Source organism: Gnatocerus cornutus, chromosome 6 (genome assembly GCF_029298725.1).
Source record: "Gnatocerus cornutus isolate USDA-ARS CGAHR chromosome 6, icGnaCorn1.1, whole genome shotgun sequence".
Taxonomy (NCBI): Eukaryota; Metazoa; Arthropoda; class Insecta; order Coleoptera; family Tenebrionidae; genus Gnatocerus; species Gnatocerus cornutus.
Window position 1 is genome coordinate 12,451,499 of NC_142238.1, and position 17,815 is coordinate 12,469,313.

At 35.3% G+C, this 17,815-nt stretch overlaps 5 protein-coding genes across 8 annotated transcripts; 1 reads left to right on the forward strand and 4 right to left on the reverse strand.

Moving 5' to 3' along the window:
* Positions 1-111: 111 nt before the first annotated feature.
* LOC148173037 (trypsin-1-like) lies at positions 112-2,689 on the reverse strand. 2 transcript variants are annotated; one of them, XM_088040035.1, is made up of 6 exons: positions 2,480-2,689; positions 1,282-1,441; positions 1,022-1,184; positions 769-974; positions 472-723; positions 112-277 (listed from the first exon to the last, which is right to left on the reverse strand). In XM_088040035.1, the coding sequence occupies exons 1-6, from the start codon at positions 2,567-2,569 to the stop codon at positions 159-161; spliced, it is 990 nt and encodes a 329-aa protein (XP_087896161.1). In that variant the 5' UTR covers positions 2,570-2,689; the 3' UTR covers positions 112-158. The 2 variants fall into 2 exon arrangements, with proteins under 2 accessions (XP_087896161.1, XP_087896160.1); XM_088040034.1 differs by having other exon boundaries at positions 1,022-1,196.
* A 613-nt stretch (positions 2,690-3,302) lies between these two features.
* LOC148173038 (trypsin 3A1-like) lies at positions 3,303-4,698 on the reverse strand. The gene is made up of 6 exons (XM_088040038.1): positions 4,596-4,698; positions 4,515-4,548; positions 4,150-4,312; positions 3,888-4,099; positions 3,636-3,841; positions 3,303-3,583 (listed from the first exon to the last, which is right to left on the reverse strand). Exons 1-6 carry the CDS (start codon positions 4,656-4,658, stop codon positions 3,380-3,382), a joined length of 882 nt encoding a protein of 293 aa, XP_087896164.1. The 5' UTR covers positions 4,659-4,698; the 3' UTR covers positions 3,303-3,379.
* Positions 4,699-7,232: 2,534 nt separating this feature from the next.
* Positions 7,233-9,733, forward strand: LOC148173039 (trypsin-1-like). The gene is made up of 6 exons (XM_088040031.1): positions 7,233-8,214; positions 8,263-8,425; positions 8,480-8,715; positions 8,763-8,938; positions 8,987-9,041; positions 9,601-9,733. Exons 1-6 carry the CDS (start codon positions 7,842-7,844, stop codon positions 9,714-9,716), a joined length of 1,119 nt encoding a protein of 372 aa, XP_087896157.1. The 5' UTR covers positions 7,233-7,841; the 3' UTR covers positions 9,717-9,733.
* On the reverse strand, positions 9,697-12,536 carry LOC148173040 (soluble guanylate cyclase 89Db-like). 3 transcript variants are annotated; one of them, XM_088040025.1, is made up of 13 exons: positions 12,247-12,536; positions 12,004-12,203; positions 11,766-11,959; positions 11,581-11,717; positions 11,128-11,367; positions 10,895-11,082; positions 10,744-10,851; positions 10,528-10,696; positions 10,336-10,479; positions 10,135-10,288; positions 9,979-10,088; positions 9,839-9,928; positions 9,697-9,792 (listed from the first exon to the last, which is right to left on the reverse strand). In XM_088040025.1, exons 1-13 carry the CDS (start codon positions 12,286-12,288, stop codon positions 9,754-9,756), a joined length of 1,815 nt encoding a protein of 604 aa, XP_087896151.1. In that variant the 5' UTR covers positions 12,289-12,536; the 3' UTR covers positions 9,697-9,753. The 3 variants fall into 3 exon arrangements, 2 of the variants coding, with proteins under 2 accessions (XP_087896151.1, XP_087896152.1); XR_015770311.1 differs by lacking the exon at positions 9,697-9,792 and having other exon boundaries at positions 9,979-10,098; positions 10,156-10,288; XM_088040026.1 differs by lacking the exons at positions 9,697-9,792; positions 9,839-9,928 and having other exon boundaries at positions 9,972-10,098; positions 10,156-10,288.
* Positions 12,537-12,643: 107 nt separating this feature from the next.
* LOC148173041 (soluble guanylate cyclase 89Db-like) lies at positions 12,644-17,231 on the reverse strand. The gene is made up of 12 exons (XM_088040024.1): positions 17,048-17,231; positions 16,546-16,745; positions 16,303-16,496; positions 16,117-16,253; positions 14,285-14,524; positions 13,995-14,239; positions 13,838-13,945; positions 13,622-13,790; positions 13,275-13,572; positions 13,120-13,229; positions 12,921-13,010; positions 12,644-12,869 (listed from the first exon to the last, which is right to left on the reverse strand). Exons 1-12 carry the CDS (start codon positions 17,087-17,089, stop codon positions 12,813-12,815), a joined length of 1,890 nt encoding a protein of 629 aa, XP_087896150.1. The 5' UTR covers positions 17,090-17,231; the 3' UTR covers positions 12,644-12,812.
* Positions 17,232-17,815: the final 584 nt, after the last annotated feature.

Genomic DNA, 17,815 nt, shown 5'->3' on the forward strand with positions numbered 1-17,815 from the left:
AATTTGTTACCTTATTGTAGTTTTTATTTTGTAATTAGCATACCGACCATGCATAATCTCTAGTCCAATACCGGTTCAATAGAACAGACAGGTTATAAATTGTCTCAAAAATAGCATCAATTTTTTATTTTACAAACAAAATAAATAAATAAATTATTCTATGAACACACACACGTATCGTCCAAATTATATTTCAACCAACTAATATATTTAGAGACTCTTGTATAAACTCCTGGATATCCTGGACGCCCACATCCAACTCCCCAAGACACAATTCCTGCAACGAAAGTACAAACACTCAAAATCTTCATTATTTTTCCACATTTACTAAATTTTCTATTTATCTAACACAGCAGCTGTGTTAACAATAAATTAGTCTAGAAACCAGATTTTAGAACTATTGACCTCTTCTTTATTTATTTTTGGGTGTTAACGTTCAAGTTATTGGCCTTCCAAGGACGAATAACTCACCCACAATTTCGTGCTTGTCTCCGTTGGAAACCAACAAAGGTCCTCCACTATCACCCTGACACGAATCCATGGCACCTCTTCCTGCACATAACATGTACGAAGTAATTCTAGAAGCCCTATATTTCATCGCTCGACACTGGGAAAGTGTAAGAATGGGAACTTCGACTTCTTGGACAACATTCGGTAACATACCACCTTCTGCAGTTCGCCCCCAGCCAACAACAGTACCGACTTTACCAGCCGGATCTTTACCTAAACACGTCTTCAGTAAATTTGTTTATGAGAGATGGCTCGTACCTGAGGGCAAACAAATTGGACGAATGTTTTTAGTGAATTCTACCGGTTTTCTTAGTTTGAGGAGTGCGATGTCGTGGTTGTAGGATTCCTGGTCGAAATTCCGATGTCTGATTATGGAAGAAACCGCTCTCATTTTCGCAGGAGTGTCTTCGGTCGTCGACTGGTCGTGGTCCCCCAAAATAATGCGAATTTTTGATCGTTTTAACCTTTCAAACTAACAATTAAAGAATGTTAAAACAAAAAATTAGAATACCTCCTGACACAATGTGCCGCAGTTAGAACATAATCCTCGGTAAGAAGAGACGCACCGCAGTGAAAATGCCCATCGTACACTATTCTAGCAACCCACGGGTACCTATTAATCCCAGTTGGTCGCCCCCCAACTATACGATTTTCTTGATTAGAGAGACCACATTCTGAAAAAAAGTCTTCATGGAGGTCAGGTTTGTACAACGGAAAAGAAAACTTCAATGAAGAAAGTGGCAGAAATGAAGCGTGCTTTTGTTAACTTACCACAAGTACAGTTTTTTGTTTTTGCTTCATCGTCGTCATCTTCGCTGGAATCGGTTCCTCCAGTGAGGAAAGATGTTAACCCGAGAAGTTGGTTGAATAAGAATTTGCCGTTTCTTGTCGTGATTCGAGAGCTCGTGTTGGATACTTGGAATTTATTTTTCTACAAAAATGAAGTAGAAATCAGGGAATTTTTTATTCTTAGGATTTCCATTGTGAGAGTTGTTTGGTTTTGGTTTACATAGTGGTCCTTTCTCTCTGAATTTTATTAATTTGTGGGATTAGGTTTGACCGACTAATGTGGTTAGCATAGATTTCCTGAGGTTTAGATCCCGGCTGCAAGTTTTTTGGCAGCTTGGAACGTTTGGATTTAACATTGAATAACTGATGTAGAAAGTGAAACAGATTTTCCAAAAAAAAACTTGAAGGAACTTACAGAGCTGTAAATTAATAGTCATGACATGAGCTAAAAACTAGATCTAAGAAGACAACAAAAAACAGAATTATGTCTCAATTTAACTAATTTCAAGTCCAGATAAACAGAGCAAAAAACAATGGAAAAATAAAAATCATTGAATTAATTAGGTTTTAGATGAAGATTTAGTTAATATTATTTTAGGACTGGATTAAGTTGTATTGTTTTAATTACATTACAATTAAACTCAGTTGACATTCATTCAATAAAGACAATTTTTGATGATTAATTTTTAACATCACGAAGTAAGAACAAGTACAATCTGTTCCATGCTTAATGAAAATTGATGATTTATGGGGTTATTAACTCTTTGATCGAAGAATTTACACTTCCCATTCTAAGCCGATTAACATTCAATTTTAATCCGATAACTTCGCAATGCGTTTGAAGCAGTGTGGCAATTCTGTTCCAATAATTGATTAATTTGATATTGTTTACCTTAATCGAACGATTGTGTGATTCGATCCGTGTAGACCACCCACTGAAATTATTATTATTGCCTTAATCTTTATTGTTGATGACGTTAAAAGCTGTGGTTTTATACCAAAGTTTCGCACAAAACTGATCGTGTAAATATAAAACAAACTTTCTCAACAAATTATTATTTCAATTGGATTTCTAAGACTTAAACAATTGTTGAACTTGTTTTAATATTCAACCTACATCGTCTATAATCAATACTTTCGACTAATTGGTAAGAAGTTAAATTTTATCGGATGAACTTACATCTACAGAAGCAATATGTCCTTTAGTCGATGGCACAATAAGAAGACACGAGAACCATAGCACGTGTACAATTTTGGGATTCACGGTCATCTTTCAACTTCACCCGATTTTTTTCCGAGCACTTCCACTTTGTTAAATTAGGAACACAAAACACTTCCAGTCTTGCAATATTTAGTTAAATCAGTCGATTTTATTTACCGTTTAGGTTAGTAACGTTAAAAATAATAATTAGTTAAATTCACGTGGTGCTTTCACCGTCTACCAAGGACTGTTAGCTCTTTCACTACACCTACGAAGAAAGTGACTCGTATTGAGGCAAGATACGTCATGTTATATCCCAAGAAGGACGCAATTACAATTTATTACTAAAAAAGTAATGAATCGAAAGTTTCTAGTTTGGGAATAAGGCACGTATGAAAGCGGCGCCAACGGGAAAGCCAAGGTTATTAAAATTTAATAAAGTACCAGAAAACTTTCATGTGAAATGACAATTTAATAATTATTCACACGGACAAAAACGCCAAATTATTGAGTTAATTAGGAATAAGGAGCATTTTTTAGGTTTCTAGAACACTGCTCAATATTAACATAACTCGTGCATTTCATTCAAGATTTTTAAACTGATGGCCTGAAAGAGAGCGTGATTTGGGTTTTCTGAAACAGTTACAACTTACTCATCCGTGGAAGTTTTTATATTATTCTTAATTTTACTTTTTATTTCGTCCACGTTGCGCATCACGCAACAAACTATTTAACGCAGTGAAAAACTAATTATATTATTTAATACTTTATTATGGTAATACATGACTACATCTTTGGCACCGCTGACATCATCTTAACTTATTTTGGCACATACGTTAAATTTGGCAAGGAGGAAATTCCGCGTGACTAGAGACCTGGTTATGCTCTTCTGGGATTCTGACCCGGAGGAGGGCAAAGACACTCGCCATCAAGCGACTCTTGGATCCAGTCCAAGAAGTTGCCGACTTTGGTGTAGATTCCGGGGAGGTTCGGCCGGGCACAGCCACGGCCCCAGGAAACGACGCCAATTATCTCCATGTTTCCGTTGTCGTTGGGCATATGAAGAGGTCCTCCACTGTCGCCCTTGAATAGAAATACTAAATGAGAGGAAGAATTGTTGTGGATTTCCACTCACCATGCAGGCGTCTCTTTTTCCCTCAGGATACCCGGCGCAAAACATATTTTCCGAAATTTTGCTCTCCCCGTATTCGGATTGGTAACAGTCTTCTTTCGACCAAACCGGGACGGCGACTTTTCTTAAGATTCGGGAGGGTTTTAATTTTTCTCCCAATTTCCCCCATCCCGCCACAACTGCCGTTTTTCCCGTGTAATCCACATTACCTACAATTCTAAATTAAAAAAGTTTCGACTCGTTTTGTGTTCTGACCCATGTTTGGTAGACACGCAGATTGAACAGTGGCTCCGAACTCCAGAGGTTCGTCTAACTCCACGACGGCAATATCGTTGTTAAAGCTGAAGGCATCGAACGCTTCGTGCTCCTTTATGTTTTTAACTCCTCGCACGATAATTTGTGAGAATCTGTCTGGAGAGTCTCTGTCGTGATCGGCGAAGACCACTGTAAATTCTCTGTCCGCAAACCTGGAATAATCCCTTGAATTTTTTATTCGGAATGGTATTAGAGAAAATACCCGTTGACGCAATGCGCAGCAGTCAATAGATGTCTCCTGGTGATCAAAGTGGCACCACAGTGAAATTCGCCACCTTTGCCTAGTCCTGCTATCCAAGGAAACTCGTGGACTTTCGTTATGTTTCCGCCGACCACTCGCATTTGCCTGTTGCTTACTCCACACACTAAAAATCGAACTTTCTTCAAAACGTGGTCCTTTGAATTTAGTCGCAAAAGGAAAAAAAATTGTGAAAGCTTGTAAAGTGACGCTTCATTAAATGAGGTATGAAAGCACTGAAGTAAATTAGTCAGCTGGGTTTTATAGGTTCTGCTTGGCGGACGCCAGTCTTAATTGTTGCTCTAATTAGTTCAATTTTTCGCACTTACCACAATTGCAGTCGCTTCTCCCTTTGCGTGTATCCTGCGAAACAAACACTTAACATTGGAAAAGTTGATTTAGAATCGTACCTTTGCCGGCAAAGCGTGCACAACGTTGAAACAAATCACAACAACAACGAATTTGAAATTCATACTGAGTAATTTACGTGTATAAAAATCAAGCACAAACTAATTACCATCATTTTGGTATGGATTGTTTTTATACAAACTCTGTTATGTTTCAATGTTATTTTGGAGGGGTTTCTCCTTGACCATTTTCGTCGATATCAGATTTACCTACTTTACTAGTCAATGTCTAGGGATTCATATGCATTGAAGGTCGATGCATGTGCATGGTTGACACATTTTCGCAATTGGTCTGAGATAATTTTCCACCTTCGTCTACGGGTTCGAAGGTTAAACCGACTTATTACAACATTTAGGCGCCATCCTCGTTTCAGAATTTCTTTATTTTTGATCCCGCCAAATTTACATTGAAAGTGGTTTTATAGTTTCTTATCTTATTAATTAACTAACGAATTTTAATAAACTTTTTTTGAAAAGTAATATCTGCTTTGCTATACGCGCGCAGGTGCATGCTTTCCGCAATATTAGGTTAGATAAAACGTCCTTTGCGCAATGCACCAGCCGTTCATTTCCGAAGATTTAAGAACAATTGACAAGAATCATAAAATTTGTTCCTAACACACATAGAAAATGGGTCATTGAAACTTTTATTTACAAACACGGAATGGAAAAATGATTAAAGTTTCTGTTTTTCATTGTGTTCCTTCGGAGCTTTTATTTAGTATCGTATTTATTTCCTCCTGCAGCAATTTTGTTGTTTTTCTAAGATATTCTAGTGATAAAGCTATCAACTATCCAAATTGGTTACTTCAATGCGACATTAATTTTCTTTATTATGTACATTTTCTCTGCATTTCCCACGTTCGAACTTAACAGATGCATTAGCTGATGCATTAGAGCATTTTATGAGCTGATTTATTACCATCCTGTTCAAAATGGCCTACATTTGCTTCCCAACTCTGATGTCTTTATAAAAATTTCACTTTGGATCCGATTTTTATTAGTCAGAAGTTGATATTTAAATTAATGTTTTTTATTATTTATTTTTAGAATTTTCTATTTTAGGATAATTCAAAAATTTCCAACATTTTATGTTTAAACCTACAATTGTCTAGTTATGCTTATGATTCCGCAAAATTACAAAATTAGATCGGATAATACAAAGTTTGAAATTTTTTCTTTTTATGGCGGATTAAGAATTCTATTTTATATAAAAATTTATAAGTTTTTGTGTTATGGATCGTTTTTTTGATTTATGAGCTAATTGAAAATTTATAGAGCAGAAGATATAAATTTAAACAAAAATCGAAAATCTTGAAGATTTAATTTTCTCGTAGTTAAAAAAGAAATAACTTCAAAATTTTTAAAATTTTTATTTGATTTGTGATACAAAATATTATTAAGACACGACAAATTTGTGTTTTTTTACTCTTAGCTAAAATAACCGGAATAATTCGGTTCAATCTAGAAGAAATACACTAAAAGTAATACAGTAATTCCTCGCTAATCCGAATTAAGTAAAACCGCCTTATTCAGATTATCGAAAAATTCAGACAATTGAAACCACTTAACTAGATAAAACAAACAACCTAGATATAAACATATAAATTAATTTATTAAAAGAACACGCATACCTACTTGATTTTTTTTTAATTATGTAGTACGATAAAACACTGAATATTTGAAAAAAAATGGAATTTTTGTTTGGCAAAGGGCTGGTTTTATAAAACGTTTATTTCTTGAATTAAATTTACTCAGAGGATTAATTTAATTTATATACAAGATGATGAAAAAAAGGCGCTCATAATTGGAAGTTCTTTTAAGTTAACCATCTCAGAAATAGAAAGCAAAATTAATTTAAACCCATTTCTTTTCACAATATAGATTTTTTTTTTAAGAAAACTTGGCAATGCTGCTCAACGCTTTCTATTAAAATTTGACATTCGGTAGTCTCCGTAACTAACTTGCAACATTGAGAAATTTTCTACAAAACTAAGAAATGGTACTTTAAAAGTTTAAGAAACTTGGTTTGAAGCACTTTTTGGCTTTTTTTTGATACAAAAAATCATTAACTGTAAAATATATAATGTCGAACAATAAAATTGTTATAAAAAGCTTATCCAAACAGAGTTTAATCGTTTATAAAAGAAAACTTCTATCTTAATTAAAAAAGCACAAATTTTGTCTTGATTTTAATTTTGGGCTCAGGAAAGAATTACCTGCAACATTATAGGTAACATGAGCGTATTTTTTTCATCACCCTGTATAGACTTTAGATGGGACAAATAATATTTAAAAAATAAACTTTTAGAGTCTTTATAAAGAAAGCTTAATGTACCTATCTGAAAAATGTCGTTCGATTTACTGGATCATTCGAATTATAGGGAGTTCAGATTAGTTAGGAGTTACTTTATCCACATTACTTATAAATAGAATAACGGAATCTTTGTTTAATAAGTTTAATCAGATTCCCAAAATTAAAACATAAATGCATTGTCAGATTGCTTTGCATATTCATTCCCAAATTTTCGAGGTTTGGGAGAACCGCTTATCGAGCTTGTGGTTTTCCAAAAATGGTCGAAGGTTAACCAAAATATTCCAAGTGCATTTCATTGAATCCAACAGAAAGATGCAACAAGTTGCCCTAGATATGAGTAGTGTGTAGGAAATTTTTCACAGTGAAGGTCGCATTTCCCATTCAAACGAACAATGCATTCAACTGCGCATTACTAGAAATTTAGTCATGAAATCGAACGAGATCAGACAAAAGTTGCGTTATTAGGTTACCTACACTTGTATTATTTATTTATGTAAATGAGTGTAATTTAAAAAAATGAGACGCAGTTATTATATTGTTGGTTTTGACATTGGCAATTGATAACACCAATTTAAGCAAAATTTGTTATTTATTATGTAGATTATGACCTAAAATCTTTGACGATTGTAACAAATATTTACATAAATGCAATACTGCACTTTCGATGCAGGTTATATAATTATTGACACGTTAAAAGTGAAAAATGGGCCACCTTGCCAAAAAGTTATTGGTACTGGGTGAAATTATCATTTCACGAAACATGGTGCACGTGATGCTCTTTTTAAAACTGGATTCCTCCATTTGTTGCCACGGTACCTAGTTACCTACTTCTTCTTCACCTCTTGAATAGATTAATTCAAGTCAGTTGAAAATCTCGAAGCACACAGTTAAAAACAAAATCAACATGTTGGTCATTTAGTGCAAACAAAGCAATGTACTTCGCAATTATCAAAATTCTGGTACTTGCATCAGTGTCGTCATCAACTGAAGATCCTGTAAGGAAGATCCACAATTCTACATCAAAAATATTCGTGGATCCTGTCAATTCCAACCGTTTACCAACCACCACATCACGAATTGTGCCAACGGTGGCGGTCGTCGAGTTTCCACCCGGAATCCCTCCGGAATTTTCAGGTGTTCGCTTTGATAACATTTCTACAACTGGAGCTCCTTTTGTTTTAAACCCGGACGCGCAAGAAGGAGTGCGAGCTACTTTTTGGGATTGGTTATTAGGACTTTTGGGTTTTGGTGGGTCTCAGGGTCCTGTTGAGCAAGTTGAACCAGCGACAAATTGTCCTCCGTGCAGTAAGTTCTTATTTTCATGTGTTTTCGTGTTGGTAATTTCAGTTTCAGCTTGTGGTTTAACGTACAAAAATAAAAGAATAGTCGGGGGCGTTGAAACTCTAATTAATCAGTACCCATGGATGACTGCATTAACGTACAACAATCGATTTTATTGTGGGGCTTCTGTTATCAACAGCAAATATTTGATAACAGCCGCGCATTGTGTGAATGGGTGTGTTCAAATTACAAAATTTTCTATCACAATGGGTTACTCATTTATTTTTAGTTTTGCGAAGGAACGATTGAGTGCAACTTTTCTAGACCATGACAGATCGAATTTCTTTGAATCACAGATTTTTACCAGAAGAATAAGCAAAGTCTACAGACATCGCTATTACAACTCCGGTGGTACTTACAACAATGATATAGCTCTACTTAAACTCGACAAAGATCTTAACATCACTGGGTTACTAAGACCTGTTTGCCTACCAGCTACTGGTAAAAGTTTCACAGGACACAAAGGTGCAATCTCTACTTTTTTACATGAATTATTAATCGGTTTTCTGCAGGAGTAGCCATCGGGTGGGGAGCCACCCACGCCCATGGTCAAGTCTCAAATATTTTACGTGAAGTAGAAGTACCGATTATGTCCAATATCGACTGTAGAAGAACTGGTTATGGAAATAAAATTACGGATAACATGTTGTGTGCAGGTTACTCATATGGAATGAAGGATTCTTGTCAGGTAAACGAACGAATAATATGATGGGTTTTAGATGGGATATGGTTTTAGGGGGACAGTGGGGGACCTCTGCACGTTGTTAATGGAACTACTCATTCCATCGCAGGTAAAGTTATCTTCAAACGTAATAAAAAACTTTGCAGATGGTACTGTTTTAAATACGTCTATTATTGTACTAAATTACATTTTACATTACTATCGAGAAACGCGAAAAAATACTGTTAATACGAACCAAAATTAATAAAATTTAAAGGAACTGCATTCGTCGACCTCCTCCAAACTTCCGGACTACAAAATTTTAGAACGGATCTTAAAAACGTGTTTCTTAATTTGGCATTTGTATCATCATCTTCGTTGCAGAGTCGAAAATATTATAAATACTGTTGGCTTTCTTAAGTCCGGACTAAGGGGGAGGCTAAGGGTGCTGTAGCACCGGGCCCCACTTCCCCAGGGGCCCCTTGCCACGTAAACATTTGATATAGAAATTGAAAAAATACAAATCAAGTACGTCAGGCTTTCTTTGCATAATTTTATCGATGGACCCCCTTTTACGATTTAGCCCCGGGCCTCAAATTTTCTTAATCCGGGCTTGGGCTTTCTAGTAATTAGAGACACTCAGACCGGTCTACGTCTATACATAATTTAAAATTAATAAACCGTTTTAGGGATCGTTTCGTGGGGCGAGGGATGTGCCCAAGCAAACTACCCAGGCGTCTACACAAGAGTGAACCGCTACATTTCCTGGATCAAAAGCAACACTAGAGATGCCTGTTATTGTTAGAAAACTACTCTTGTACATAGTCGATATTTATTATAATTTACTTTGATAACCAAAACGTTTCCATCTCTCCTTTACCCTAAAATACAAATTGGAATTTTGAGTCATTGTTGTAACCGCCTCACCTTCACTTTAACTTTTCCGCGATTCTCAATCTTGTATTTATCCGACGACAACAGTTTTTTAGTGTCTGCTGAAATGTTAATCTTTCCAGGCTAAAACTGTGGTGTTTTTATTTCGACAAAGTAAGGAAAATAGAAGTTACGGAGCTAGTTGACTGCATTCTAGAAGCAGTGTTGACTGTGTCGCCGAAGAAACAGTATCGAGGAACTTTAATACCGACCACTCCTGCGACGACCGGACCCGAATGAATTCCTGAAGAAAACTGAAAGTTATAATGTCACAACGGAAGTTAACACACCTATTCTGATGTTTATTGTACTTCCATCTGACGATTTAATAAGAGTTGCTTGATTTATCATTTCAATAGCCAGAGCGACAATGTTACCAACATGTTGAGAAGTTCTTTCAGGAGCTCCACTGACTGCCATGTAAATTTGACCAACTGTCTCAACCTACAAATTAGTGCTAATCACAGAACTTTTAACTTTCATTTCACTACTTTATAAACCCCAAATTTATCCATCAAAGTATCAAAACAAGAAAACACCGCGTTCATGGTTGACACGACTTGCATGGCTTCTTTCACAGTCTCGGAAGACAGTCCTACCAACTCACAAAATAAAATAGTGACGGCTTCAAACGACTGAAAGTTTCAATACTACAAACTTTGCGTAAATCTCCTTTAACTTACTTCACAAGTACTTAATGAAGAGTCTCCAGTTCTTAAACGATCAGCAACAGTTTTCGGTATCATAGAGTATAAGAGATCGTCTCCTCTTCGTTTCCAAGTGTCTAAAAGATCGTAACTTTTTTCCAGCTCGTCAGATCTCTGCGTTTCTTTATCAAACATTATCTCAAGTCTAGAACGGAATGAAATTAGTTGGCGGAGTTTTCCGGATAAAGTTACTTTGAGTTATGTTGCCATCCTGCTAAAACCATTTCTTTGCTTAAGCCGTGTTGGTTTAGGTCGTTTAAGAATAAACCTTGTTCGGGAAGCTCGTCCAAGTCGTTGATTCTTAAAATGACGGTCATATTGGGTTGATGACAATGCGACTTACATTGGACTACACAAAAAAATAATCGCGTTGATATCCTTGATAAACTTCATCTGTCCTTTCAAAAGGATATTTTTAAGCTCGAGTGGAGACGACCTATTAGAGTCTTGATTTTTAATTTCCTTCGACATAAAGTCACCTAAACCGCGATTCCATTCAAGCTCGAACATTACAGACTTCAAGTTTCTCGTCTAGAAGTTTATAATTAGTTTTTTGCCGCAAGAGAAAATCATTACATTTTTCCAAGAGAAAATTATCCCTTTGGGCCGGCGCAACTTAAAGTAAGTTGTTACTGATTGATTCAAGAAGTCCTCTTTTTTGTTCCAGATTTCTACAAGTTTTTCTCCGACGCCCATAATTTTCATTTCCGGATTTATCATTATTCCGAAAGGAAACAGTTCCAGTAAAACGGAGCATGGAAATGGGGAGAATCTGGTGATTTCGTGAAACGATGACTTTTTAGCTTTGTATTGCATCTTCAAATGGATTTAATTAACTTGAGTTCATTAGAAAGAAAGCAGAGATGTGGAAAAGTAAGAATATGTGCAAAGATCTAGCAAAAATTTTGTATTAATAATAACAAATAAGAGAAAGCTTATATCGTATTAATTTAATGTTTATCATTTGAATCAAAAGTGGTTAGCTAATTAGAATAAATAAATAAAAAACACAAACTGTGATTTACTTACGTAAGGCTTATTGTCAAAATCAAGCCGATATGTAACAATAACATTGCATTTTGTTCCAGCAGCTGAACTAGCCTTGTCCAGAACTCTTACTTTTAATTGGAGATTATAAAAATCTTTAGCAATTTGTTGTAACTGACCTAAAAATTTTAATAACGTTACAATTTTACTCTAATTTGCCTCCAAACCCATGACATATTGAGTAAACCCTTGTCGTCCACTTCTATAGACCAAAACACACCCGCTTGCATCAATATCCGTCAAATAAATCGAAGGACTCTTCATTTTCGGATAAGTAAAACAAAACTGCGAATGAATATTATCGACACTTTGAAGAAAATCTGTGAAGAATCGCCCCGTGGCTTTAACCGTGACGTCATATCTTAAACAGTCGTTTTATTGTTGTTGTTTTAATGAAATTATTACCCTAAAGTTGAGAAGTACCGCACGAAACATCTTCCAAAAAAGTTCATGCAAGAGTCGTACGACGCGGATGTCACTTCAGCAACCGCTGCAGCAAGCGATGCCATGATGTTATCTGGGTAAACTTTGTGGGTTTCAAAGCAAATGTACTTGCAGTTTGCTTGTTCAAGAACTAACTCCCAAACCGTCTCGCCATATTCCAGCTAAAACTGACTTTATCTTTGGTTTTTTAATTAGTAGTTTTACCTGAATAAAATGTTGGACACTTTCTAACAACATCCCGTACATATTGATTATGATTACTAAACGACCGCACTCAACTGCTCTCTACTTGTATTTGATCTAGATGTGGTATCAGAGTTGTCTGTTTGGAGCGTATTAAGGTAAGTAAATATTAGCCCATTTAATGGAAGTATCATGAAACAGACTAATTAAGAGACCTCATCAAATACTGACTCTAATTTCCATTGTGATGAATCACGCATACTTTTTTGACTTAATTAATTTTGCTAGACATGATGGAGAGCTTTGTAAAATTAATTAAAGATATGTTTTAGTTCAGTAAACAAGTGCACAAACGAGAAGGAGAAAATAAGACGTAATTAGGTAGCGATGAGTGAATTATTTTAATTAACGATCAACGAGAAATATAACATAATTTATTAGTTCATTTTCGTGAAGAAACTTCCACACTCGACTTCGAGTTGTAAAAGTTAATATTCTGTTATTATCAGACAAATACATTTAGAGCAACAATATTCTATAACTTTGTAAATTCCCATTATCCCGAATAATCCAACAAACTTTCCACTTTATTCAGTTGCCGTCGGCCTTTCGAATATCCAAAACGTCCGAACCTCTCCTTTCCCCTGCAAATTCAACTTCCAGCGACTTATTATCCCAACAAACAAAATGTTTACCTTCAACTGAACAAGCCCTCGATCCTGAATTACGTATCGCTGCTTCGGTAACTTTTCCTTAGTTTCTTCAGAAATGTGAACCATGCCAGGCTACAAATAAAATAAAAAACATTTCCATCTGCCAAGTTCCACGTGAACAAACATTTTTTCAAGAGTTTTATAGCCCACACTTTCCCCCCACCACATTAATTTTTATTACCGAGCTAGTGGACTGCATCCTCGACGCGGTGTTCACAGTGTCCCCAAAGAAGCAATATCTAGGGACTTTAATCCCGACAACTCCGGCGACAACAGGTCCGGAATGAATTCCTGCGATCAATTTGTACGTCTGTTTGGTAGAATGAAATTATTTACCTATGCGAACTTCAACTTTAGTTCCGGAAGGAATCTGAAGTTGTTTCACGTGGCGCATCATGCAAAGTGAAACATCACAGACGTTCTGAGCGTGTTTTGATGATCTTTCAGGAGCTCCGCTAACGGCCATGTAGACTTGGCCTACAGTTTCGACTTTATACACGTTGTATTCGTCCATCAAAGAGTCGAAACAAGAAAATACGGCGTTCATTGTGGAAACTAACTCCATGATGTCTTGAACTGTCGTCGAATTGAAACCTACAAGTTCGCTGAACATTACAGTGACGGAATCGAACGACTGAAATCAACTGGTGAATAATTCAGAAATAAAAAGAGCGTGTGAATACGTCGCAAGTGCTTAGAGGCGACTTTCCTGTTCGTAATCGATCAGCGACAGTTTTCGGGATCATTGAGTAAAGGAGATCATCTCCTCGACGCTTCCAGGTATCGAGCAAACTGTAGTTGTTTTCAAGTTCGGTCGCTCTCTGTTCAGCTTTGTCAAACATTAATCCTAATCTGTCGAGTCAATATTAAATTATGCGTAAACAGGGAATAGTGCTCACTTTGAATTATGTTGCCATCCTGCTAAAACCATCTCTTTACTAAGCCCGTGTTGGTTTAAATCATTCAAATATAGACCTTGATCAGGCAGTTCGTTAATATCATTAACTCTGGAAGCAAACAGAGACTTTCCCGGAGAGAGAATTTCAAGTTACTTACACCGGACTGCAGAGATAAATAACCGCATTAATATCGTCAAGATAGCGCATTTGACCTTTCAACAATATATTTTTCAGTCCGGGCTGGCTGTCTCGTCTCAAAGCATACGGCGAAATACTCTTCCCGTCAATCTCAATTTCTATTGTGTCAAGAGACTTTTCAGTGGCTGGATTCGTTTCTCTATTGGTCACAAGTTCAGCTCGGAGTAACTCAATTTCAAACAACACCGACTGCAGATTTATGACCTACAATACAATAAAGGTTTATTCTTTAACCACAACAAACCTTACGTTTTTCCAGGTGAAATTAATTCCTTTTGGACGTCTCAATCGAAAGAATTTTGTCACCACATGATTGTGAAGTTTCTTTTTGCCAGCTACTTGGATCAGTTTTTCTCCACAACCGACAATCTCCATCATGGGATTGAACAAAATTGCGAAAGGAAATAGTTCCAATAACAACCTACATGAAAATCGAGAAAGTTGTCGGGTTTCCAAGAGCGCTGCAGTTTCAGCTTTTTTAGTCGATATCTGGAACAGAGTTGGGGATCCGAAACAAACAGTTTCATTGAAGATAATTTAATTTAATCATCGTGGTTTTATTAATCAAAAGTTGCTGAAGAGTAAATAGGAGTCCTACGTCAATATTTACAAGGAATTCAATTTTTCGTGTAAACAGTAAATATCGCTACTTTGAACGAGAAATTGTGGAATTACAATAAAGACGCAATAATCCTGGAAGATCGAATTTCAACCGAGTGCTTACATTTCAAAGCAATTTAGTTTTCAGAAGTTATAAAACTTTACAAAATCGTGTTTTTCTTAATACGCTGATATTTGGAAAATTTCAAAAGATGTTTTTACTTTACTTTCTGTGAAGATTTGGAACATTCCTCGCTTTGATGAGATTTACGGAAAAAAAATCCGCAGACATATTGTATATTTAGAAAAAGACTTATTATTATGAATTATGGCGCCTCCACCATTTTACAGCATATTTAAAAAATTTAAAGTCTGATTTACAAAAGCTAAATTAACTTTTTAATTTTGATTAAATACTTAACATCACGTTAAAGTGACATGTGACAGTTTTTTCGCCAATGAAATTGTCAAATTGGTTGTGAAATTAACTTAATTTGAATTATTGTGTAAACCGGTTCTAATTGTACGGATAAGTAGGTAAGTAAATAAGAAAATAAAAAACTATGCATAAATTTTAGAAAATAAAAACAAAAAATAAAAATGTTATCGCCAGATTTGGCGCATTCACCATTTTTGCATAATTGATAAAATGTATAATTATATATTTTATTTGTTTCTGTGTTTAAATGGCACAATCAGTGTAAAATTTTGAAAAATCGATTAATTTGTTTGCGTATTTATATAGTCTACACCTTTAAAAATAACATAAAAAAATCCCAAATAAATATTTTAAATAGTTTTTGAGTTACCGCTATTAGTATAATAAACTATTTTGCCTACTAACTATAATAAAGTTATCTTTAAACGCGTTTCTCTCAAAACTACATTATTCCCAACATTTTCAAATTTTGTTTGTGTTATTTTATAATTTTTATGTTTTTGTGTTTTGCTGTACGATGACCCTACAGTTTTTTGATCGTATAATAAATGTAATTTTGGAGGGTCAAAAATCATCAAATTTTCCAGGAAAATTTAACATTTTTTTTTAAATTCGCCATTTTGTCAAATTTTAAAATGTCTTTATTCTCGAAGATCATACACCGGCTTTTTTTTCTAGTGTCTTGGGAGATACTCAATAACTTGGCCAGAATTAAATATTTTCAATTAAAAATTTCAATTTTTCTTCATTATTTATATTAAAATTTATCCTCCAAATTTGAAAATATTTCATGCAGTTTTCTTTAAAAAATTTCCAAAAATCATTTTTTTTACGCGATCACATTTTAAACATATTTTTTGTTAAACTAAAACAAAATTTAAATACGTCATAATTTATTACCAATATCCGATAATCTTTTTTCGGGTACAATAATAAAGAATTTCTTTTATATTAAAACCACCAACAAACCGGGCAAGCGTCATCCCATTGATTTATAAACCACCGTGGATTATAAAATTCTCTCTCAACCCCATAAACTTACATACTGACTATTGTCAAAATTCAGGCGAAAATTAACAATAGCAACATCCCCCGTTCCAACCGTTATATGTTCCGTGCTCAAAACGTTTGTTTCTAACTTAAGATTGAAAATATCCTCCGCAATCTGGTGCAACTGACCTAAAAACACATTTTTATATCTTTAACAAACCATCTTTCCAACAATTACCCATTACGTAATGAGTAAATCCTTGTCTTCCGCTTCGATAAACCAAAACACATCCATTTTCATCGACTTCGGTGAGATACATGGACGGGCTTTTCATTTTAGGATAAGACAGAGCGAACTGAATGTGGATGTTATCCACATTTTCTAGAAAATCCGTAAAGTTTCTTCCAGTAGCTTTAATCGTCTCGTCATATCTAAAGAGCGAGCATGTGTAAAACGATTATTTTTGATTGATGGACATACCCGAAATTGCTGAAAAATCGAACGAAGCATTTCCCGAAAAAGTTCATGAAACTATCATATGATTGAGATGTGATCTGTGCTAAAGATGAAGCAAGAGATCCCATTATGTGGTCGGGGTAAACTTGATGAGTGTTGAAAACCGTGTACTTGCATTCCGATAATTGAAGAGCTTTTTGCCAGATTTCTTCGCCATATTCGCGCTAAATCAAAATTGTCATTACAAAAAGTTGTGCAGGGTAATTAATTAAAAGCAGCAGGAAATCAGTTCTATTTATATTCAAGCGGCAGTCACTTTGACGTAATTATATTAGTTAGGTACGTTTTATTAATTACTTTCTATTTCGGGGATATGAATGTCGCAAAAACAATTAGACCTTCCTAATTTAGAAGACACGCGAAATTAAAGAAATAAGGTATGTCAAGGCCTCAACAATTAGAAACTTTATGTAATTACATGCATGCATTTAATTAGATTCAATTTAAGAAAATTAAAAATTCGTACCTGCACAAAGTGCTGGACACTTTCCAACAGCATACCGTACATTTTTCTGATGTTATTGTAATTCTGCACACAAAATAACAATCACATTTCAATTCACCGGGAAAATTTCGTACGTTCCGTGCCAAAGCTCGGTAGAGAATAACGCCGGGAAAACACTCCTGAATGAAGGACGACCCAAGAAAAGCGACGAAAATGTGTCTCAACGCTGCTAAGCGGGGATAACAGGTGTCACATTAAGTCAAAAACTGCACAACACGGATCGTCATCATTGCTATTTTTCAACTCAAAATAAATTAATAGAGGAGCGGATATTGATTTTCTTTTTGGAGAATGGGGCTTAATAAGATTGGAAAGGCTAAATCGGGTTTTTCTTTTTGGAAGTTGTCAGACTGTTTATCTTTGTGAACGATGAAGAAAACTGCAAAGAGATACAAAACAGTTTTGATTATTCAATTTATCGCGTCGTTATCAATAGTTAGAAAGAAACGCACAAAATGTGGGTAAAATTGACACCAAACGAGGTACTTCTTCAGGATGAAGTTAAAAGTTTGCCAACGAAAGATTTTATTTTTTCTCGGGTGAGTTTATGAGTAGAACATTCTTATTCTTCAGAATTACGAATCTTGCAGCCAGTTCTACTCGTTATTACTCATAGTTACAACTGAATCGGCTGCGTTTCCAAAAGGGAAAGTGTTCTAGTTCCCACGCGTTCATTGCTTCGCACAAAAACTAGTTTTACACTTGTATTGATGGCGCCTTCAAGGTGAA

Excerpts from the sequence above, each read along its gene's own strand:
- LOC148173037 (XM_088040034.1), bottom strand. The coding sequence starts at position 2,569 with ATGACCGTGAATCCCAAAATTGTACACGTGCTATGGTTCTCGTGTCTT. Across the intron at positions 1,197-1,281 it reads AACAAAAAACTGTACTTGTG|ACTTTTTTTCAGAATGTGGT; the intron begins GTAAGTTAACAA and ends ACCTCCATGAAG. Across the intron at positions 975-1,021 it reads GCGGCACATTGTGTCAGGAG|GTTAAAACGATCAAAAATTC; the intron begins GTATTCTAATTT and ends TTAGTTTGAAAG.
- LOC148173038 (XM_088040038.1), bottom strand. The coding sequence starts at position 4,658 with ATGAATTTCAAATTCGTTGTTGTTGTGATTTGTTTCAACGTTGTGCAC. Across the intron at positions 4,549-4,595 it reads TGCACGCTTTGCCGGCAAAG|GATACACGCAAAGGGAGAAG; the intron begins GTACGATTCTAA and ends TTTGTTTCGCAG. Across the intron at positions 4,100-4,149 it reads GCTGCGCATTGCGTCAACGG|GTTTGCGGACAGAGAATTTA; the intron begins GTATTTTCTCTA and ends GGATTATTCCAG.
- LOC148173039 (XM_088040031.1), top strand. The coding sequence starts at position 7,842 with ATGTACTTCGCAATTATCAAAATTCTGGTACTTGCATCAGTGTCGTCA. Across the intron at positions 8,215-8,262 it reads GACAAATTGTCCTCCGTGCA|CTTGTGGTTTAACGTACAAA; the intron begins GTAAGTTCTTAT and ends TTTCAGTTTCAG. Across the intron at positions 8,426-8,479 it reads GCCGCGCATTGTGTGAATGG|TTTTGCGAAGGAACGATTGA; the intron begins GTGTGTTCAAAT and ends ATTTATTTTTAG.
- LOC148173040 (XM_088040025.1), bottom strand. The coding sequence starts at position 12,288 with ATGTACGGGATGTTGTTAGAAAGTGTCCAACATTTTATTCAG. Across the intron at positions 11,368-11,580 it reads ATTTTGACAATAAGCCTTAC|ATGCAATACAAAGCTAAAAA; the intron begins GTAAGTAAATCA and ends ATCCATTTGAAG. Across the intron at positions 9,793-9,838 it reads GCGGAAAAGTTAAAGTGAAG|GGTAAAGGAGAGATGGAAAC; the intron begins GTGAGGCGGTTA and ends TTTGTATTTTAG.
- LOC148173041 (XM_088040024.1), bottom strand. The coding sequence starts at position 17,089 with ATGTACGGTATGCTGTTGGAAAGTGTCCAGCACTTTGTGCAG. Across the intron at positions 16,497-16,545 it reads CGATTTTTCAGCAATTTCGG|ATATGACGAGACGATTAAAG; the intron begins GTATGTCCATCA and ends CTCGCTCTTTAG. Across the intron at positions 13,573-13,621 it reads CGCCTCTAAGCACTTGCGAC|TCGTTCGATTCCGTCACTGT; the intron begins GTATTCACACGC and ends AGTTGATTTCAG.